General features: G+C 33.7%; 1 protein-coding gene across 9 annotated transcripts in view; it reads right to left on the reverse strand.

The window, feature by feature from the left end:
• The window catches only part of TRDN (triadin), a 403,216-nt gene that overhangs the window by 46,266 nt on the left and 341,275 nt on the right, over positions 1-15,675 (reverse strand). For 8 of the 9 annotated variants that reach the window (XM_053592195.1, XM_053592194.1, XM_053592192.1 and 5 more), the window contains 7 exons: positions 15,528-15,557; positions 12,081-12,110; positions 9,995-10,042; positions 8,863-8,910; positions 7,120-7,167; positions 2,476-2,520; positions 120-140 (listed from right to left, as the gene is read on the reverse strand). In XM_053592195.1, coding sequence (XP_053448170.1) covers positions 120-140; positions 2,476-2,520; positions 7,120-7,167; positions 8,863-8,910; positions 9,995-10,042; positions 12,081-12,110; positions 15,528-15,557 — 270 coding nt within the window. The remainder of the gene's footprint in view (positions 1-119; positions 141-2,475; positions 2,521-7,119; positions 7,168-8,862; positions 8,911-9,994; positions 10,043-12,080; positions 12,111-15,527; positions 15,558-15,675) is intronic. The other variant, XM_053592191.1, reaches the window with a different exon arrangement.

Genomic DNA, 15,675 nt, shown 5'->3' on the forward strand with positions numbered 1-15,675 from the left:
ACTGGCTACTACATTAACTAACATACCATACATTTTTTTCTTTATTTATAATACAAAGAAATTATTCAATCAAAACAATGAAATAGCACATTCTTAAAATTCTAAAATGGTATACTTACTTGGAGTTGGTTTTGGTTTATCTAAAAAGTAAAAAAAGTTAAGAAAAAAGAAAAATGTGATATCAGCTCTTCATAATTCCTATATCTGCTTTTTATACTTAAAATAAGAATAATGTTAAAATTTTATTAAAATTAAATTAGGGAAACATTCCAGGAAATTTTAAGTCATATTCCCAATGAGTTCCACATGGAACTATTAGAAATTCCAAATATATGAAATATTCTTGGTCTTTTCTTTACCTTCCTCATCTTTAATTGGGTGCAATATGAATGAATGCTCACAATAATCAGAACTTCTTACTGTGCCTGAATGACAAAAAAATGCATATTCTGCCTGCTTTTAGAATACATATTGATATTAGTTAATGTTAGCAATTGAACCATTTTCAATCCAGTACTTGAATTGACAAAATTGACTTTATGACATATCAGGAAGAATAAGGGGTGATAGATTAAAAACTATATCTATAAATACATTCTTTCTCTAATATATTTTGCCTTCTGAAATTAATAACTAAAAACATTAATTATGTACTTTTCAAATGGAAAGTTCTACTTATCCATTTGAAAAGTACAATATTGGACTATGATTGTGGAGGATTTGAATCATCCAAATTTAAGGGGATTAAGTCTAATTCTTTCTTAAATTTTATTTATTTTTATTTTATTTATTTATTTATTTATTTATTTTTATTATTATTATTATTACTATTATTATTGAGACAGAATCTCACTTTTTTGCCCTTGGTAGACTGTCGTGGCTTCATAACTCACAGCAACCTCAAACTCATGGGCTTAAGCTATCCTCTTGTCTCAGCCTCTTGACTAGGTGGGATTACAGGCACCTGCAACAATGCCCGGCTATTTCATATTTTAGTAGAGATGGGATCTCACTCTTGCTCAGGTTGATCTTGAACTTCTGAGCTCAAGTGATCCACCACCTCAGTCTCCCTGAGATTACAGGTATGAGTCACTGTGCCCGGCAACTCTTTCTCTTAATGGTGGGAATATAAACTGATGTAACTTTTACGAAGAACACCGAACATGTATATCTATACAAGTGACATTGATTATACTTTTTCATTCAAAAATTCTACACTAGGACCACTTCAGTGGCTCACACTCATAATCCTAGCTCTCTTGAGGGCAGGGTGGAAATATTGTTCAAGTTCAAAAGTTTGAGACAATCCTGAATAACATCAAGGGATAAAAGTATATAAATTAGCCAGGGATACTGGTTCATGCCTATCGTACCAGCTACTTGGGAAGCTAAGGTAGGAGGATTGCTTGAACACGGAAGTTTGAGATTGCTGTGAGGGCACACAAGCCTAGAAACAGAGTGAAACTCTTTCTCAAAAAAAAAAAAAAGAAATCAACTGTAGGTAACTTTACTTTTAAAATTCACAAAACTAGACATATTTGTTAACTGATTCGTTAAATTAACAAAAACTAGACATTTTTTCATATATTTTTAAAGGATGGTTGGAAAAATACTTTAAAACATGCCAATCAGAGTCAATTGGGCAAAATTATATAATAAAATATTATTAATAGAAAATTCCTTATACACTGATATGAAAAAAGGTTCAAGATACATTCTTAAGTTGAAAAATCTAGGGTAGAATAATCCATAGCATGCCATGATTTGTTTAAGAAAATGAAAATGGTGAATATATATATTTATTAGTATAGATAGATAATGCTAGAAGGATATTTTAAGAAATAATGGCGATTACCCATTGAATATTATTTGATATTTTTGAAAAAGGGAACTGGTAGAGTAAGAAAAAGGAAAGGAAGAGATAGTTTTGGACTTAGCCTCCGATATGCCTTAGTATTTGAACCACATGAAGTATTACATATTTTAAAAATTGAACCACATATTAAAAACTTAAGCTACATATTATACACCATAGAATGGTGTGATTTCTATTTTAAGAAACTATATCAATCTGAAAGTCACAATTAGTGAAATGTAACATGTAGTTTGGTAAAATATTTTAGTACTATCAACAATGCATCAACACTTATGTGATAAATGATATTAATATTGACAGCAGGGAAATAGTGAATATTTTGGAAGGGGCTTGTGAGTCATCAAAACAAATCTTACTTGTTAATTTTGCTGTATTATGGTAACATGTTTGATAAAATCCATGTTTGATTGACAACAATGCTACAGCCCTTAGGTCAGATAAACTAGTATAAAAACTTTTTTTATACTACAAAACCACAAGGGTAAACATTACCAAGAAACAAAATGAAAATCACTTGTATGCATAGCCTTACTTTTCAAATTTTATAAAAATAGCAAATTAAGATAGAATATAAACCAAAAATGGCAAAAAAAAAATACCCGTTTTTATAGATGGAGCTTCTTTTTCCTGATGCTCAGGTTTTTCTAGAGAGAGAAACAAAAATCCATTAGCAATCTGTGATTCTTTGTGTAGCAAGCATTTGTTTACATATTTGCAAGTGATCCTCAGTTTACCCAGTAAGCATGCCTTTTAAAATTTCATAGAGCTTGCAACACAGAAAGTATACTGCCATAAAACCACACCATGAGCAAGGTTAGATTCACTCTCAGGACACCCAGTAAAAGGCTTTTCTTATGCCCGACTTTAAATCCAGTACTAGGGTTTCAGACCTTTGGGGGCAATGTTGTGTAAGAAGAGGATAGAATATGTCAAAGAGGAGAAAAAGAAGAGGGTTGTTTTTCTTTGGTGAAGGTTAAGTCATTGCTTGGGGACATTTCAAAGTAGATGACATTTGCTTTTGGCATTTTACCAACTCTTGTTTACTGGTCCCATTCCTAGGTCCCTCCTTCCCAGGTCAGAAGCAATGTAGTGCTGAACATTCATTTTTTTATGGAAAATTTAATCTAGATCTGCTCTATTCCAGAGAGTACCATACGTTGTCTTTTTATTCTATTTTATCATACCACCTTCCCTTTCCAGATCTAGTTAGAACTCTCACCAGTGAATCTCAACTACTCAAGGACACGGTAAATGGAATCAATATTTTATGAGTAATTGACATCCCTCATAACCCTCTGAAAAATATTTGAATTAAAAACCTTTGAGAGATCTCTCGCTGTCATCAAAGGTGAAATTTGAAACAAAGCCACACAGGGTAAGGTATTTTGAATGGGACTGAGGACAATTGTAAACTCAGCAAATCACTGGAATGAACCCAGTGTTATTTCCTTCTAATGACCTGCAGGGCTAATACTCCCGAGCTGCCCCTTCTCCCTCTCATATCTGCATTTGAAATTTCTCTCAAATTTCTACTATTTTCCCTCAACATCAGATACCAACAGTGAAGTAGGTGGGAAGACTAGTACTCCAGGTGTCATTAGACTAAATGGATATGTGTAAGTTAGAAGCTGAATGAACTTCCATGACTTGAATGTACGGAAATGTTACACTAAATAAGCATGCAAAATAAAATAAAAGTAAGAAGCCAATATTCAAGCTATTAACCTGCTATAATAGCATTACCCTAGTATAATTAATCAAAGTAATAATGTAAAATATATATTTAAAATACACATTACAGGTTCTAGGATGTGAATAAATTCTCATTAGGCTGGATACTGGATAATTTGCCTGAACCACTTATATGTCCACTGAGCTGGTCTCTCAAATTCATCTTTGAAACTTTGTGATCCATTTTTTAAACAGGAGCCAGAAAATACTTGGACAAGGGCCACTCATGTCTTCATATGCTTGTGTTTCATCTATGAGGGCCACTCATGTCTTCATAGGCTTGTGTTTCATCTATGTACGTTATTCAAGGACCAATTTCACAATTTTGACCAAAAGTGGACACATTTGCCACCTGTGTGACAATGGACGAATGTCTATGCCTTCCTAAGCTCTAAAGTCACCTTTAAACTCGATCACTGTAACCTTTGTATCACACTTGTACAGTGAAATGATCTTTAAAGTTAACTCATGAAGAAATGTCACAATTTTAATAGACAAATGGCAAAATGTTTTTAATTTTATGGATTTCTTAGTGTCAAAGTCTACTTACAGTATAATTAATTCAGCTTAAAGTAAATAAATCAAAAACATAAGGTCCCTAAACACTGACAATTGTATATCACCTCCTTTTCCTTTGTTATTCATTATGCCTGTTTCAGAGACTTTCCACCTACCCAAACTTATTAGTGGTATTTTGTAGCCTTTATGAATTCACTTGTTTAATACTAATAGTGATATTACTTCCAGACATTTCTTTCTTATAATCATAATACATCACTAATTAGTAGTGAAAGACAAGGATATTAAATCAAAGCCATAGCAATAACATTAATTTGGCATTGAAAGGCAGTTTAGCTATAGGCAACATTGAAAACAACAATAAAAAATGAAGAAAATTGTTAAAGTTGAAATGATCACACAATACTCTCAGGTTTTCTTATCTTCAACTCTTACTTGCTGGTTTGGGCATGGCTGTGGAGATGGAGGAAGGCAGGTGGCATGTAGGTTAGTGCATGGAAACTATGGAACAAATCAACTTTTTTGGCATTCATACTGACTCTTTCTTAGCTTTATTCTCTCTCCTTAGTTTAATAACCTAGTTTCTCTCAGCACTATTGTTTTACAGTAAGCAAATACATTTATCATACTGTTTAAATGAAAAACTAATAAGACACATGAAATGCACATAATTTAAAACAATCTATAGATTTGGGACACACATACATTGATCTAGTTTCTTCACAATCTCTCAAAATCCATATAACTGAATGAGATACTCAGAGGGCCATCTTATCACCTAACAGTGAAAAGTAGAGAAATGTGTACTGAAGTTGTAAACTTAGGCAATGATTAAAATAAAATACAATGGTCATGTGAAGTAATGTAATGTAATAGCCTTGTGAGTTATTTTCTTTCTTATGAGAAGCTAATCCATAATTTCTGTAAATAATTAATGCTGTTCCAAATTTTATTATATTTTCATCCACAAAAAGCCTGTCTCTAATTCCTGATTATCTAAATCTCAGAAGATAATATTTTTCAGATTTTTTTCCTTGAGAATGATTATTAATAAGAGATAGGGCTTTCTTAATAGCCAAGGTGGGCAGGATTTCTATCTTTGAATCAAATAGAGGAGATTTAGCAGTTTAAAATGTCAGTTGAGTTAAAGACTCAGAAATTTTCTTTCTCTTTATGGAAAGACTCTAATACTGCAAGAATAGGGGATGGACTATTTTTACTTCAATATTTAATGTGTTAAGATCATTAAATGTCCAATTTTGAATCAAAAGTTTACTTTATGATATTCTAAACAAAAAGCAGTACAATTAATTAATGTATACGTGTACTAGGGGTGTCCAACCTTTTGGCTTTTCTGTAAGTCCATGTATAATTTTTGTGATGTCTGCCACCAGAGATAAGGAAAAGAGTCCTTCCATAATCTGCATGTGGCCACCCCTAAATCCTAAACTAGTGACGCAGTTTTGCCATCTAAGTGCTAGGTAGCTGTTTCTGCCAGCAGCAAAGAAATCTGGAGAGTGAGCAGCTGTGAAATCACAAAAGGCATTCTCCACAGCTTGATGGGAACTGTGTATTTTTTCCTTCAAGAAATGGTCCAAAGCCTGGAAAAAGCGGTAGGTAGTTGTGGTGAATAGGGTGGATGACAGAATGCTTCCAGGTCCAGCTTCTGTGGTTGGACAGCACTCTGTGTGTGACAGCATTGTCTTCCAGGAGGATTGGGCTGTCTCTATGGAGCAATCCTGGCTGCTTCCTTGCAAGCGTCCTCAACACATCGTGTAATTGGTTGCAGTAGGTTTCTTTAAGCTGGATAATACCAGCACTGGACCATCAAACAGGCACCTTCAGCTTTTCTTGATGAGTATTCAGCTTTGGACTGTTTTTGGTGCTTCAAGGTTAGCCAACCATTGTACGCAAAAGCTGCAGGTGTTAAAAAGAATCTATTTCTCATCACGCACAATAGCATGATATAAAAAAGGTTTGCCTTTATGTGTGACAACAAAGAAAGGCAAACTTCAAGACAATTTCTCTTCTGACATCCATTTAGGTCATGTGAAGCCTGTCTATCCAGCTTCTTTAGCTCGCAAATTTGTTTCAAGTGATCCAATATAGTCAGAATAGTAACGTGCAGCCTTACTTCTCATCCACGTAGAGGCTGAGACAGATTGGCTTCCACTACAGCTTTCAGCTTATCTGTATCCACCTTCGTCTCGGGTCACCCACATGGCTTATTTTCAATATTGAAACCATTGGTATACTGTGCATTCATTAGCCACAGCCTTCCCTAATATTTCATTGATATTTCGAGTTGTGTGTGCTGCCTTGGCTCCATGATGGAACTCATATCAAAAATAACACGATTTTTTGACTTATCCATGGCTTCACAGAAATTGCTCTTAAAAATATTTGAAAGATAATTACAAGCCCAAACACTCATGTGAAAGAATGACGATGCACCTTCACAATTAAAAAAACAAAACCAGAAATGTCAAAGTGAAATGTTAATAGTTAAATTTAGTACTTGAGGAAATCAAATATTTCATACTTAATAACCTAATATTTTCTGCTGGTCATTCCTTAAGGTGAATTTTAAAATCTGTGCAATCAAGTAACTATTTATGGAGCTCTCATGAAAGAAATCAATCCAGCTAATTTATAAAGTTTTAGATTTCTGTGATATTAAAATTTTGAAAAAACTAGTTTGAAAATGAGATTAAAAACCTAAGCATACATGTATAATCAATGGATTACGTTACATTTCCTTATGAATTACATACAAGCTTAGATCAATCATATTTTACAAAACAAGTTGTGCCATTCTAGGTTTTATTATTTTAATAAAAAATATTATTAGGTACATCTTTCATTATTCACAAAAATTCAGAATCTGAATTTCTGAGCATGAAAGTCTACACACTTCAGTGAAGATGTGTGGGAGTGTAGGCATATAATTTAAAATTGATACACAGAAGAAAAGTAAAAAATATGTTATTTACCTGTTTTTTCTATTGTGACAGCTTTTACTTGCTTGAGAGTTTTTTCTTCTGTGATAAAAAAATGTTAACACAAGTACAAATTTTGAATACATCTGTACAAAACATTGACACATTTCAAGATTGATTTTTGCATTCATTTTAAAATAGAACCAATGCCAACAAAAAGTTATCTGTTTCTCAGTAAAACAGCAAGCAATATCTTCTATTCAAAATGGATGTGAACATAAAGAAAATTTGTCCAGCCAATAATCCTTTATAGCTATCTTGCTATAGTTTCCTAATTCTCATCTGTCAATATAAATCCTATTCTTTGCCTTCACTATATTTCACTGTATTTACCTACACAGGTATAGCTTTATAAAATATGTTAATATCGCTCTTATTAAATTAGAATAGGAAGTAGTTATGTTTGATCTTCTTGTGCGGATAACTCCCTGGCAACCCCTAAATTGTTGGAGAATCCAAATTTCTTTGTTCTTGAGGGAGAGCAAAGGTGGTACATTTATGTGATGCCTTCTATCCACCGTGATTTTACATAGTCAAAGACATTAGGGTTAAAGTAAAGAGATTATTACAGCCATCTTGTGTAAAATCAAACGTCTCAAGTATTTGGCAGTGGGTGTGAATCAGCTGATCAAATATCATAATTAGAAAGTTACACTGGGTAACAATTTAAAGAGCATTAGGGTGTAACTGGAGTTGTGGCTAGGAATAAGTCTATTTGATACCCACTAGGAGATTTTGTTTTGCTTGATCTTCTTCTAAATTTTTTTAATTGAGTCATGAACACATAGATCATGTATACATTAATGCATTTATGGAATACAATTGGCTGATTTTAAATACAATTTGGAATGCTGACATCAAACTAGCTAATATTGCCTTCACCTCATTTACTTGATTATTGTGTTAAGACATTTATACTCTATAGTTAATAGAATTGGCATGTACCCTTGTAATAACCTCTCTCACTCTTTCTGTATTTCAACTCAGAATGGCTAACATTTGTAACACAAGAAAATAGAATTTCATGATTAATTTAAATTCATTTAAATTGGATACAGACAGTTCTCACCTCTTCACACTCCAGCCCTGCCTTCTTTATTCGTATATATTTTGTTGTCAGTGTCTGACATTTTTTAAAGCATAGGAAAATAAAATCAAATAGACTCAAGCCCATTTTATAAAGATTTTCTAATGTACAATTTTTTTCTCTCTTTTTTAAATTAAATCATAGCTGTGTACATTAATGCAATCATGGGATACAATGTGCTGGTTGTATATGCCATTTGAAATATTTTCATCAAACTGGTTAACATAGCCTTCATGGCATTTTCTTAGTTATTGTGTTAGGACATTAATATTCTACATTTAGTACTATTGTACAATTTTTTTTTTTTTTTTTTGTAGAGACAGTCTCACTGTACTGCCCTCGGGTAGAGTGCCATGACTTCACACAGCTCACAGCAACCTCTAACTCTTGGGCTTATGCGATTCTCTTGCCTTAGCCTCCCAAGCAGCTGGGACTACAGGCGCCCGCACAACACCCGGCTATTTTTTTGTTGCAGTTTGGCCGGGGCTGGGTTTGAACCCGCCACCCTCGGCATGTGGGGCTGGCACCCTACTCACTGAGCCACAGGTGCCGCCCCTATTGTACAATTTTTTAAATATAAGCAAAATATTCCCTAAGGCATATAATTTAAAATTGATATACAGAAGAAAAGTAAAAAATATGTTATTTACCTGTTTTTTCTATTGTGACAGCTTTTACTTGCTTAAGAGTTTTTTCTTCTGTGAAGAAAAAAAAGTATGTTTTTAACTTTTCAAAGACTCTGGCCTAACCATTTGCACAACATTGGGTAAACTGTTCAGCCTAGAATGAAAAATAATATCCTATGAATATTCTATGGAATAAATGAGGCTTGAGTAACCTCAATATTAAATTCATGTTTAAGTAGTTTAAATAAAATGAAGTTACTATTTTTATTTATTTCTTTCAGACAGGGTCTTTGTTGCCCCAGGCATCAGCCCGCCTCACAGTAACCTCAAACTCCTGGACCCAAGCGATACTCCTGCCTCAGTCTCCACAGTAGCTGGGACTGAAGGCACCTGCCACAACACCCTGCTAATTTTTCTATTTGTAGTAAAGATGGAGTCTTGCTTAGGCTGGTCAAAAGTTCTTTTTTTAAATAAAATATAATTTATAATCTTATTTTGGTAAATTTCATATCTTTCTTTACAAGAACACATTGGCTCACTTACGCTTTCTTCAAAAGGCAAGACTGAGAATAAGGAAAAAAAATCAAGAATACACAAACAAAAAAGAAAACAAAAACAACATGAAGAAGAGACAAAAGGGAGGTGAAGGTAGAGAAAAGAAGGAAGGAGGGAAGAGACAGGAGAAATGGTGTTTTCCTTGGCATTGCTAAGACTTGGGGAGGCTAAAATGATTATGTTTGAATGAGCCAAGATGAATTGCAAGTTTTCTTTTCTTTTTTTTGCATTTTTTTTTTTGGCTGGGGCTGGGCTTGAACCCACTACCTCCGGCATATGGGGCCAGTGCCCTACTCCTTTGAGACAGACCCAAACAGAAAAAAAAACAAAACATTTATAGCCCATTCACTTGAGTGCTGCTTCTGATGGTTTTTGTGCTAAGCTACCCTCTGATGTAAAGGGATGACTAGCTATCTAGTTACGTCTAACTGGCTAAATTCTCAGTGCAAAATTTATCATGACTAAAATTAGAGATGTTCTAGAAGCTGACAACTTAAGATATGAATTGTCCCAAGTCACTCTGAGCTTGACTCTAAACTCTTCTACTAAAATTAGAACATTGAGAGACAATTTGATACTATAAAAACCACCTGCCAAATACCTGGTTTATCATGAGAAACAGTCTTTTCTGGTTTCACTATGTCTTGTTCTGAAAATAATAAAAAGAAAATCTTTTCAGGTATTTAGAAGTTTTATAAATTAACATATAATGGATATACTCTGTGTATTAGGCCAGTGATTTGTTTAATATAAAATAAATAACAGATTTAGCAAGTGTAATTATGAAAAAAAATTCCTGAATCTTATGTCATCCTAGTTTATATGTAAAACTTAAAAGTTTTTTTTTGTTGTTGATATAACTCATTTATTTTCTTCTTTTTCCCCCATAAGTATTTCTATATGGCAATTCAAAATAGAATGTGAATGCCAATTTGTTAGTGTACAGAGAGACTCACTGTCACAGGAACCACACTGTTTCAAGGAAGGCATGTTCTTTCTCTCCTTAAACACACATTTGAATATAAATCATGTTCTAATGATTACCTTGTGATGTTTTACGGATTTAACTAAAGATAATGTTTTTTATTTTTATTTTTTAAAGTTTTATTTCATAAAAATAATAGATCAATGACTTGTATATACATTCAAGCAAATGTCATTTCCAAAGCATAGGCTGTAATAAATGTAGATTGAAAATACATAATTTTAAAGACATTTGAAAATTTTCTTATAAAAATTCTATGTAAGCATTGTATAGAATTATGCTTATTCTATGTAAGAATAGAATAAGCATAATAGAATAGAATAGAATAGAATTATGCTTATTCTATGTAAGAATAAGCATAATTCTATAACATTATGTAATTGTATGTAAGTATTATATAGAATTATTTTATATTTTCTTATAAAAATTCTATGTAAGCATTATATAGAATTAGGTAAAATTTTATCTACATATAAAATTTTATAAAATTTTTATATGCATATGTAAAATTTTATATATATGTTCATTCTTTATCTGAAAAAACACAAATATACTGTGTATTTGTGTTTTTTGAGATAAAAATTAAAGGGAATAAATAAATAACATTAAATTAAATTACCTTGAAAAATGTAGTGTTTAACAATAACAGATATAAGTTTTAAATGGTACTGTAACTAAGTGTAACTTTAAATGGTATTGAGTTTCTGATTAAAAAAAAGAAGAAGAATGCAAAATGCTTCTAGTAAAAATATGCTCACCACAACAAATAAATATGATCAGAAAAATAAATCATAAAACAGTAGATAGGCATTCATTATCCTTGTTACAACAAATATTCAGAAGAACTAGACTCAAGCTTATCGTCAAGTACAACTCTGGTGAGAATTAAAGGGTGAGACAGCATTGCCTACACGGGTAGATTTAGATTCTTGAATTTATTGGTATTGTTAAATCTAGCTAAGTAAAATACTTTATTACGAAGAAATAGCTTCCACAGAGCCTGAGGGTTCTTTTTAACTTGCCGCAGGTCCACAGCTAGTTGGTACCAGAGCAAGAACTTAAAAACTAAATGGCAATGTAAAACTGGAAAGGTCATCCTGTTTTTACGTCAATGACACCTTTGACAAAGTGATAAGAGTTAGGCTGGGACAATATATTAATGGGAGTACTCATGGTTTTGGGCAAATAAGCCACAAGGCAAAAAATCTTGGGAAAACAAGTTATTTTCTAAACTTGGTCTATTGAACTGTTTCCATGGATATGATTATAAATAATAATTGCCAAGCTACATATTTCCCATAATGATATTATGAAAATAAATCATATATACAGTAGATGCTTTATAAATTCCCTTCCTTTTCTCCTTTAAACTCTAATAGCTTAAGATTTTGTTATTTTATACTTCTGGTGTATTATTGGAAATAAAGCCACAAATTAAATATAATAAACTATTGATTTTGGGAGAAGTCCAGGAAATGTCTCCTAAAACCTGAAATCTTTTTGTTGGGCATATTTTAAGCCACTTTCTAGATGTTTTTATCGATAGAACATTCCCATTCTCACCTAACACAGTTCTGCTAAACCATCCTGAGCAACAGAGTAGAACTTGGAGATGAAGTACATCACCCGGGGAGGAGTTATTTCATTCTAAAAATGAAGGTAATATCAGCTCTGAATCTATATGAAATAAAAATATTGTTACCTGGTTTTGCTTCTTTTTTAACTTGTAGTTCTGAGGGGAGAAGAGGCAGAAAATTAAAAATCTGAAAAATAAAGCTGAGTATAAATTTACTTTTAGAAATAATTTTATTTGTTGCCCAGAAATGAAATGTATTCCAGTTTTATTCTGGTTTGTCAATGCTAGACTATTAAACACACAGCAATTACAGAGATGTTATTCATTTGTCCATTATTACATGTATATTGTTGTTGCCACTAACTGATTTAAACTTAAATTTTCTACTCAACAAATTTTCAATGCTCAAGATGGTCATTGCAAGAAATAGTTCCGAAGTCAACGTAAGATAAATGACTTGAACACCAAGAGTTGGAGAAGACTCTTTGACACAGATCTCATTGGGTATGTTCATGATTTAGGAATTTAGACAGATAGTGTCATCTCTTCCATGTGTCCCCCTAAAAGACATCCTAAGTCCTTAGCCACAGTACTGCAGAATGCATTCTTACTTAGAAATAGGGGTGTATAGATGTTTACTTAGCGAAATGAGGCCATGGTAGATAAGGTGGGCCCTTGGTCTGATATTACTGGTATCCTTATAAAAAGAGAAGAAGATAACATATAGAAAGGGACACAAAGGGAGAAGATGGCCATTTGATGATGAAGGAGAGATTGAAGGGATACAGCTACATGCCAGAGAACACAAGAATTGCCAGAAAACACCACCAGAAGAGGTAACGACAGATTCTCCTCTTCCAGTTGGATAGTGACAGTTGTTTTCCCAGCACATTGATTTTGGACTTCTGGCTCCAGAATTGTGAGAGAGTAAATTTTGGTTGTTGTAGGCAACCCAGTATTCAGTACTTTATCATAGTCAGCCACAGAAATATTGCAGCTCAATTTACAATCGTCAAAATGTGGAAACAGCCTAAATGCCCACCAACCCAGGAATGGATTAACAAGCTGTGGTATATGTATACCATGGAATACTATTCAGCCATTAAAAAAGATGGAGACTTTACATCCTTCGTATTAACCTGGATGGAAGTGGAAGACATTATTCTTAGTAAAGCATCACAAGAATGGAGAAGCATGAATCCTATGTTTTGATAGGATCCTATCAATTTTGATATGAGGACAATTAATGACAATTAAGGTTATGGTGGGGGGGAAGCAGAAAGAGGGACGGAGGGGAGGGTGGGGCCTTGGTGTGTGTCACACTTTATGGGGGCAAGACATGATTGCAAGAGGGACTTTACCTAACAATTGCAATCAGTGTAACCTGGCTTATTGTACCCTCAATGAATCCCCAACAATAAAAAAAAAAAAGAAAGCAATAGATTTTTGTATGGGGAGGTGGGTGCTGCTGGAAAAAAAAAAAGTACCAGTAAGTATAAAAGTGGTAATGGGTAATTACCACCAAAAGTGGTAATGGGTAATTTGGAATTGGGTAATGGGTAGAAGCTGAAAAAGTTTTGAGTCACTTGATATTAAAAATCCAGATTGCCTGAAAGAGACCACGCACAGAAATGTTGACATTAAACACTAGTGTGGGGGCTCAGAAAGGAATGGGGAGAGAGCTATTGAGAAAGGTTCTGTCATCTTAGACTATTTATTTCTGTCTTTGCCCATTTTGTACACTATAACAGAACATCACAAACTGGGTAATTGATACAAACTAGAAATAAAGTTTTTACAGTTAGGGAGACTGAGAAATCCAAGATCAAGGTGACAGCAGGTTTGATCTCTGGTTCTAAGATGTACCTTGATGCTGTGTCCTTAATGGGGAAGAGAGCTAACTACCCTAAAGCTGCATGAAGTCTCTCTTATAAGACCCTGAGTTTCATTCATAAGACCCTGAGTTTCAAATTAGACCCTGAGGGTCTAATCACCTCTTAAAGGTTCCATCTCTTAATATTATTATGTAGGCAGCACCTGAACTTTGAGGAATTGCATTCAAACCATAAAGTGAATTGAATAGGAGCTTTATACAGGCAAAAACAATGCCATTCTTGACAAAAAGGGGCAGAGACAGGATGAAATGAAAGGATAATGAATCTAAGAGCAGAGCTATTGATACACAGGCCTGAACTTATGGGATTTCCTTCGGCAGAGAGAGCAAGGCTATCACACCGGTGAGATAAGAGAACAGAATCACCATCCTACCAGACCCAGAAGACTGAGCACTGAGCCAGAAAGGATATTCACAGGCCTTTAAATTTGCTTGGGACCCATGATATCTCTCTCTCTCTCTCTCTCTCTCTCTTTTGTCCAAATTCTCCCTTTGGAACTAGAATGTCTATACTATGCCTATCCCACCATTTCATTTTAGAAGCAGATAATTTGTTGTATAGTTCACAGGTTCACAAATGAAGAGGAATTGTGTTTCAGGAAGACTCATACTCCAAGTTTTATACATAACTGATTTAGAGAACTTCAGTAATGAGAGTTTGGCCTTTCAGTTGATATTTAAATAAAACTTTAGATTTAGAGTTGATGTTAGAATAGTTAAGTCTTTTAGAGATGTTGGGTGGTTACATTTTACACATATGCAGGTCATGAATTTGGCGGAGGAAAGAAGATGGACTGTGATGGATTGACTTGTGTCTCCCCAAAATATATACTTAAGTCCTAACCCACAGGATCGCAGAAAGTGACCTTCTTTGGAAATAGGATCTTTACAGATGTAATTAAGTAAGATGCAGTCACAGGGGAGGAGGGTGGGTCCTTAATCCAATACGACTGATATACTCACAAGAAGAGTACAGGAGATACTCAGGTAGAGCCACAAAGAGAGAAGACGGCCGGGGATGAAGGAGGCAGAAATGAAGTGATGCGTCTACTGTGTGCAAGTCACGGAACACTGAGGATTCCTTGAAAACACCCAAAGCCAGAAAACGCAGGGAAGGAGTCTTCTCTCCACATTTCAAAGGAAACATGACCCTACTGATACCTTGATTTTGGACTTCTATGAAATGTGAAAGAATCAATTACTGTTATTTTAAGTAATCTCATTTGTGCCATTTTCTTACAGAAGCCCTAAAACACTAATATAATTAGGAAATACTAACCAAAAACTTTGAAATAACTGTTCTCAGAATCAGATTGATGTGCATTCTTTCGAAAAGTTTCTGCTACCTACTTCAGCCTTCAGAAATGTATAGGTGACCCAGGAGGCCCCAAAGAATAGATAAGAACACGTGTTTTTCTGGTAGAATTTCTGTGTCCTACAAAAGTAGGAGTCAATTATATTAGTCAATTACTTCTTCTGAATTACATAAATTTTTTAGAGATTTTACCTATGTAAATAAAGTTTTTTCTAGAAGAGGACATCATTTGCTTTATTTTTTAAAGTTGGCCAAGGATAAAATATGGTATAATATTTGTAACAGGATATGACATTTGCAAAGCGATTGTGCTATTCATTATAAATATTTACTGCCTGTATGAATGTACCCAAAACATACGTACTTGGCTTCTCTTCTCTTTTCACTTGTAGATCTGAAAATATAGGTGAACATTAGTGACAATAATTATAGAAAGTTATTATCTCTCATACTCATGCATATTTTTAATATTATTCATTACTTTTTAATGTCATGTTAAATTCTTTATGATA

This window comes from Nycticebus coucang, chromosome 5 (genome assembly GCF_027406575.1).
Source record: "Nycticebus coucang isolate mNycCou1 chromosome 5, mNycCou1.pri, whole genome shotgun sequence".
Classification (NCBI taxonomy): Eukaryota; Metazoa; Chordata; class Mammalia; order Primates; family Lorisidae; genus Nycticebus; species Nycticebus coucang.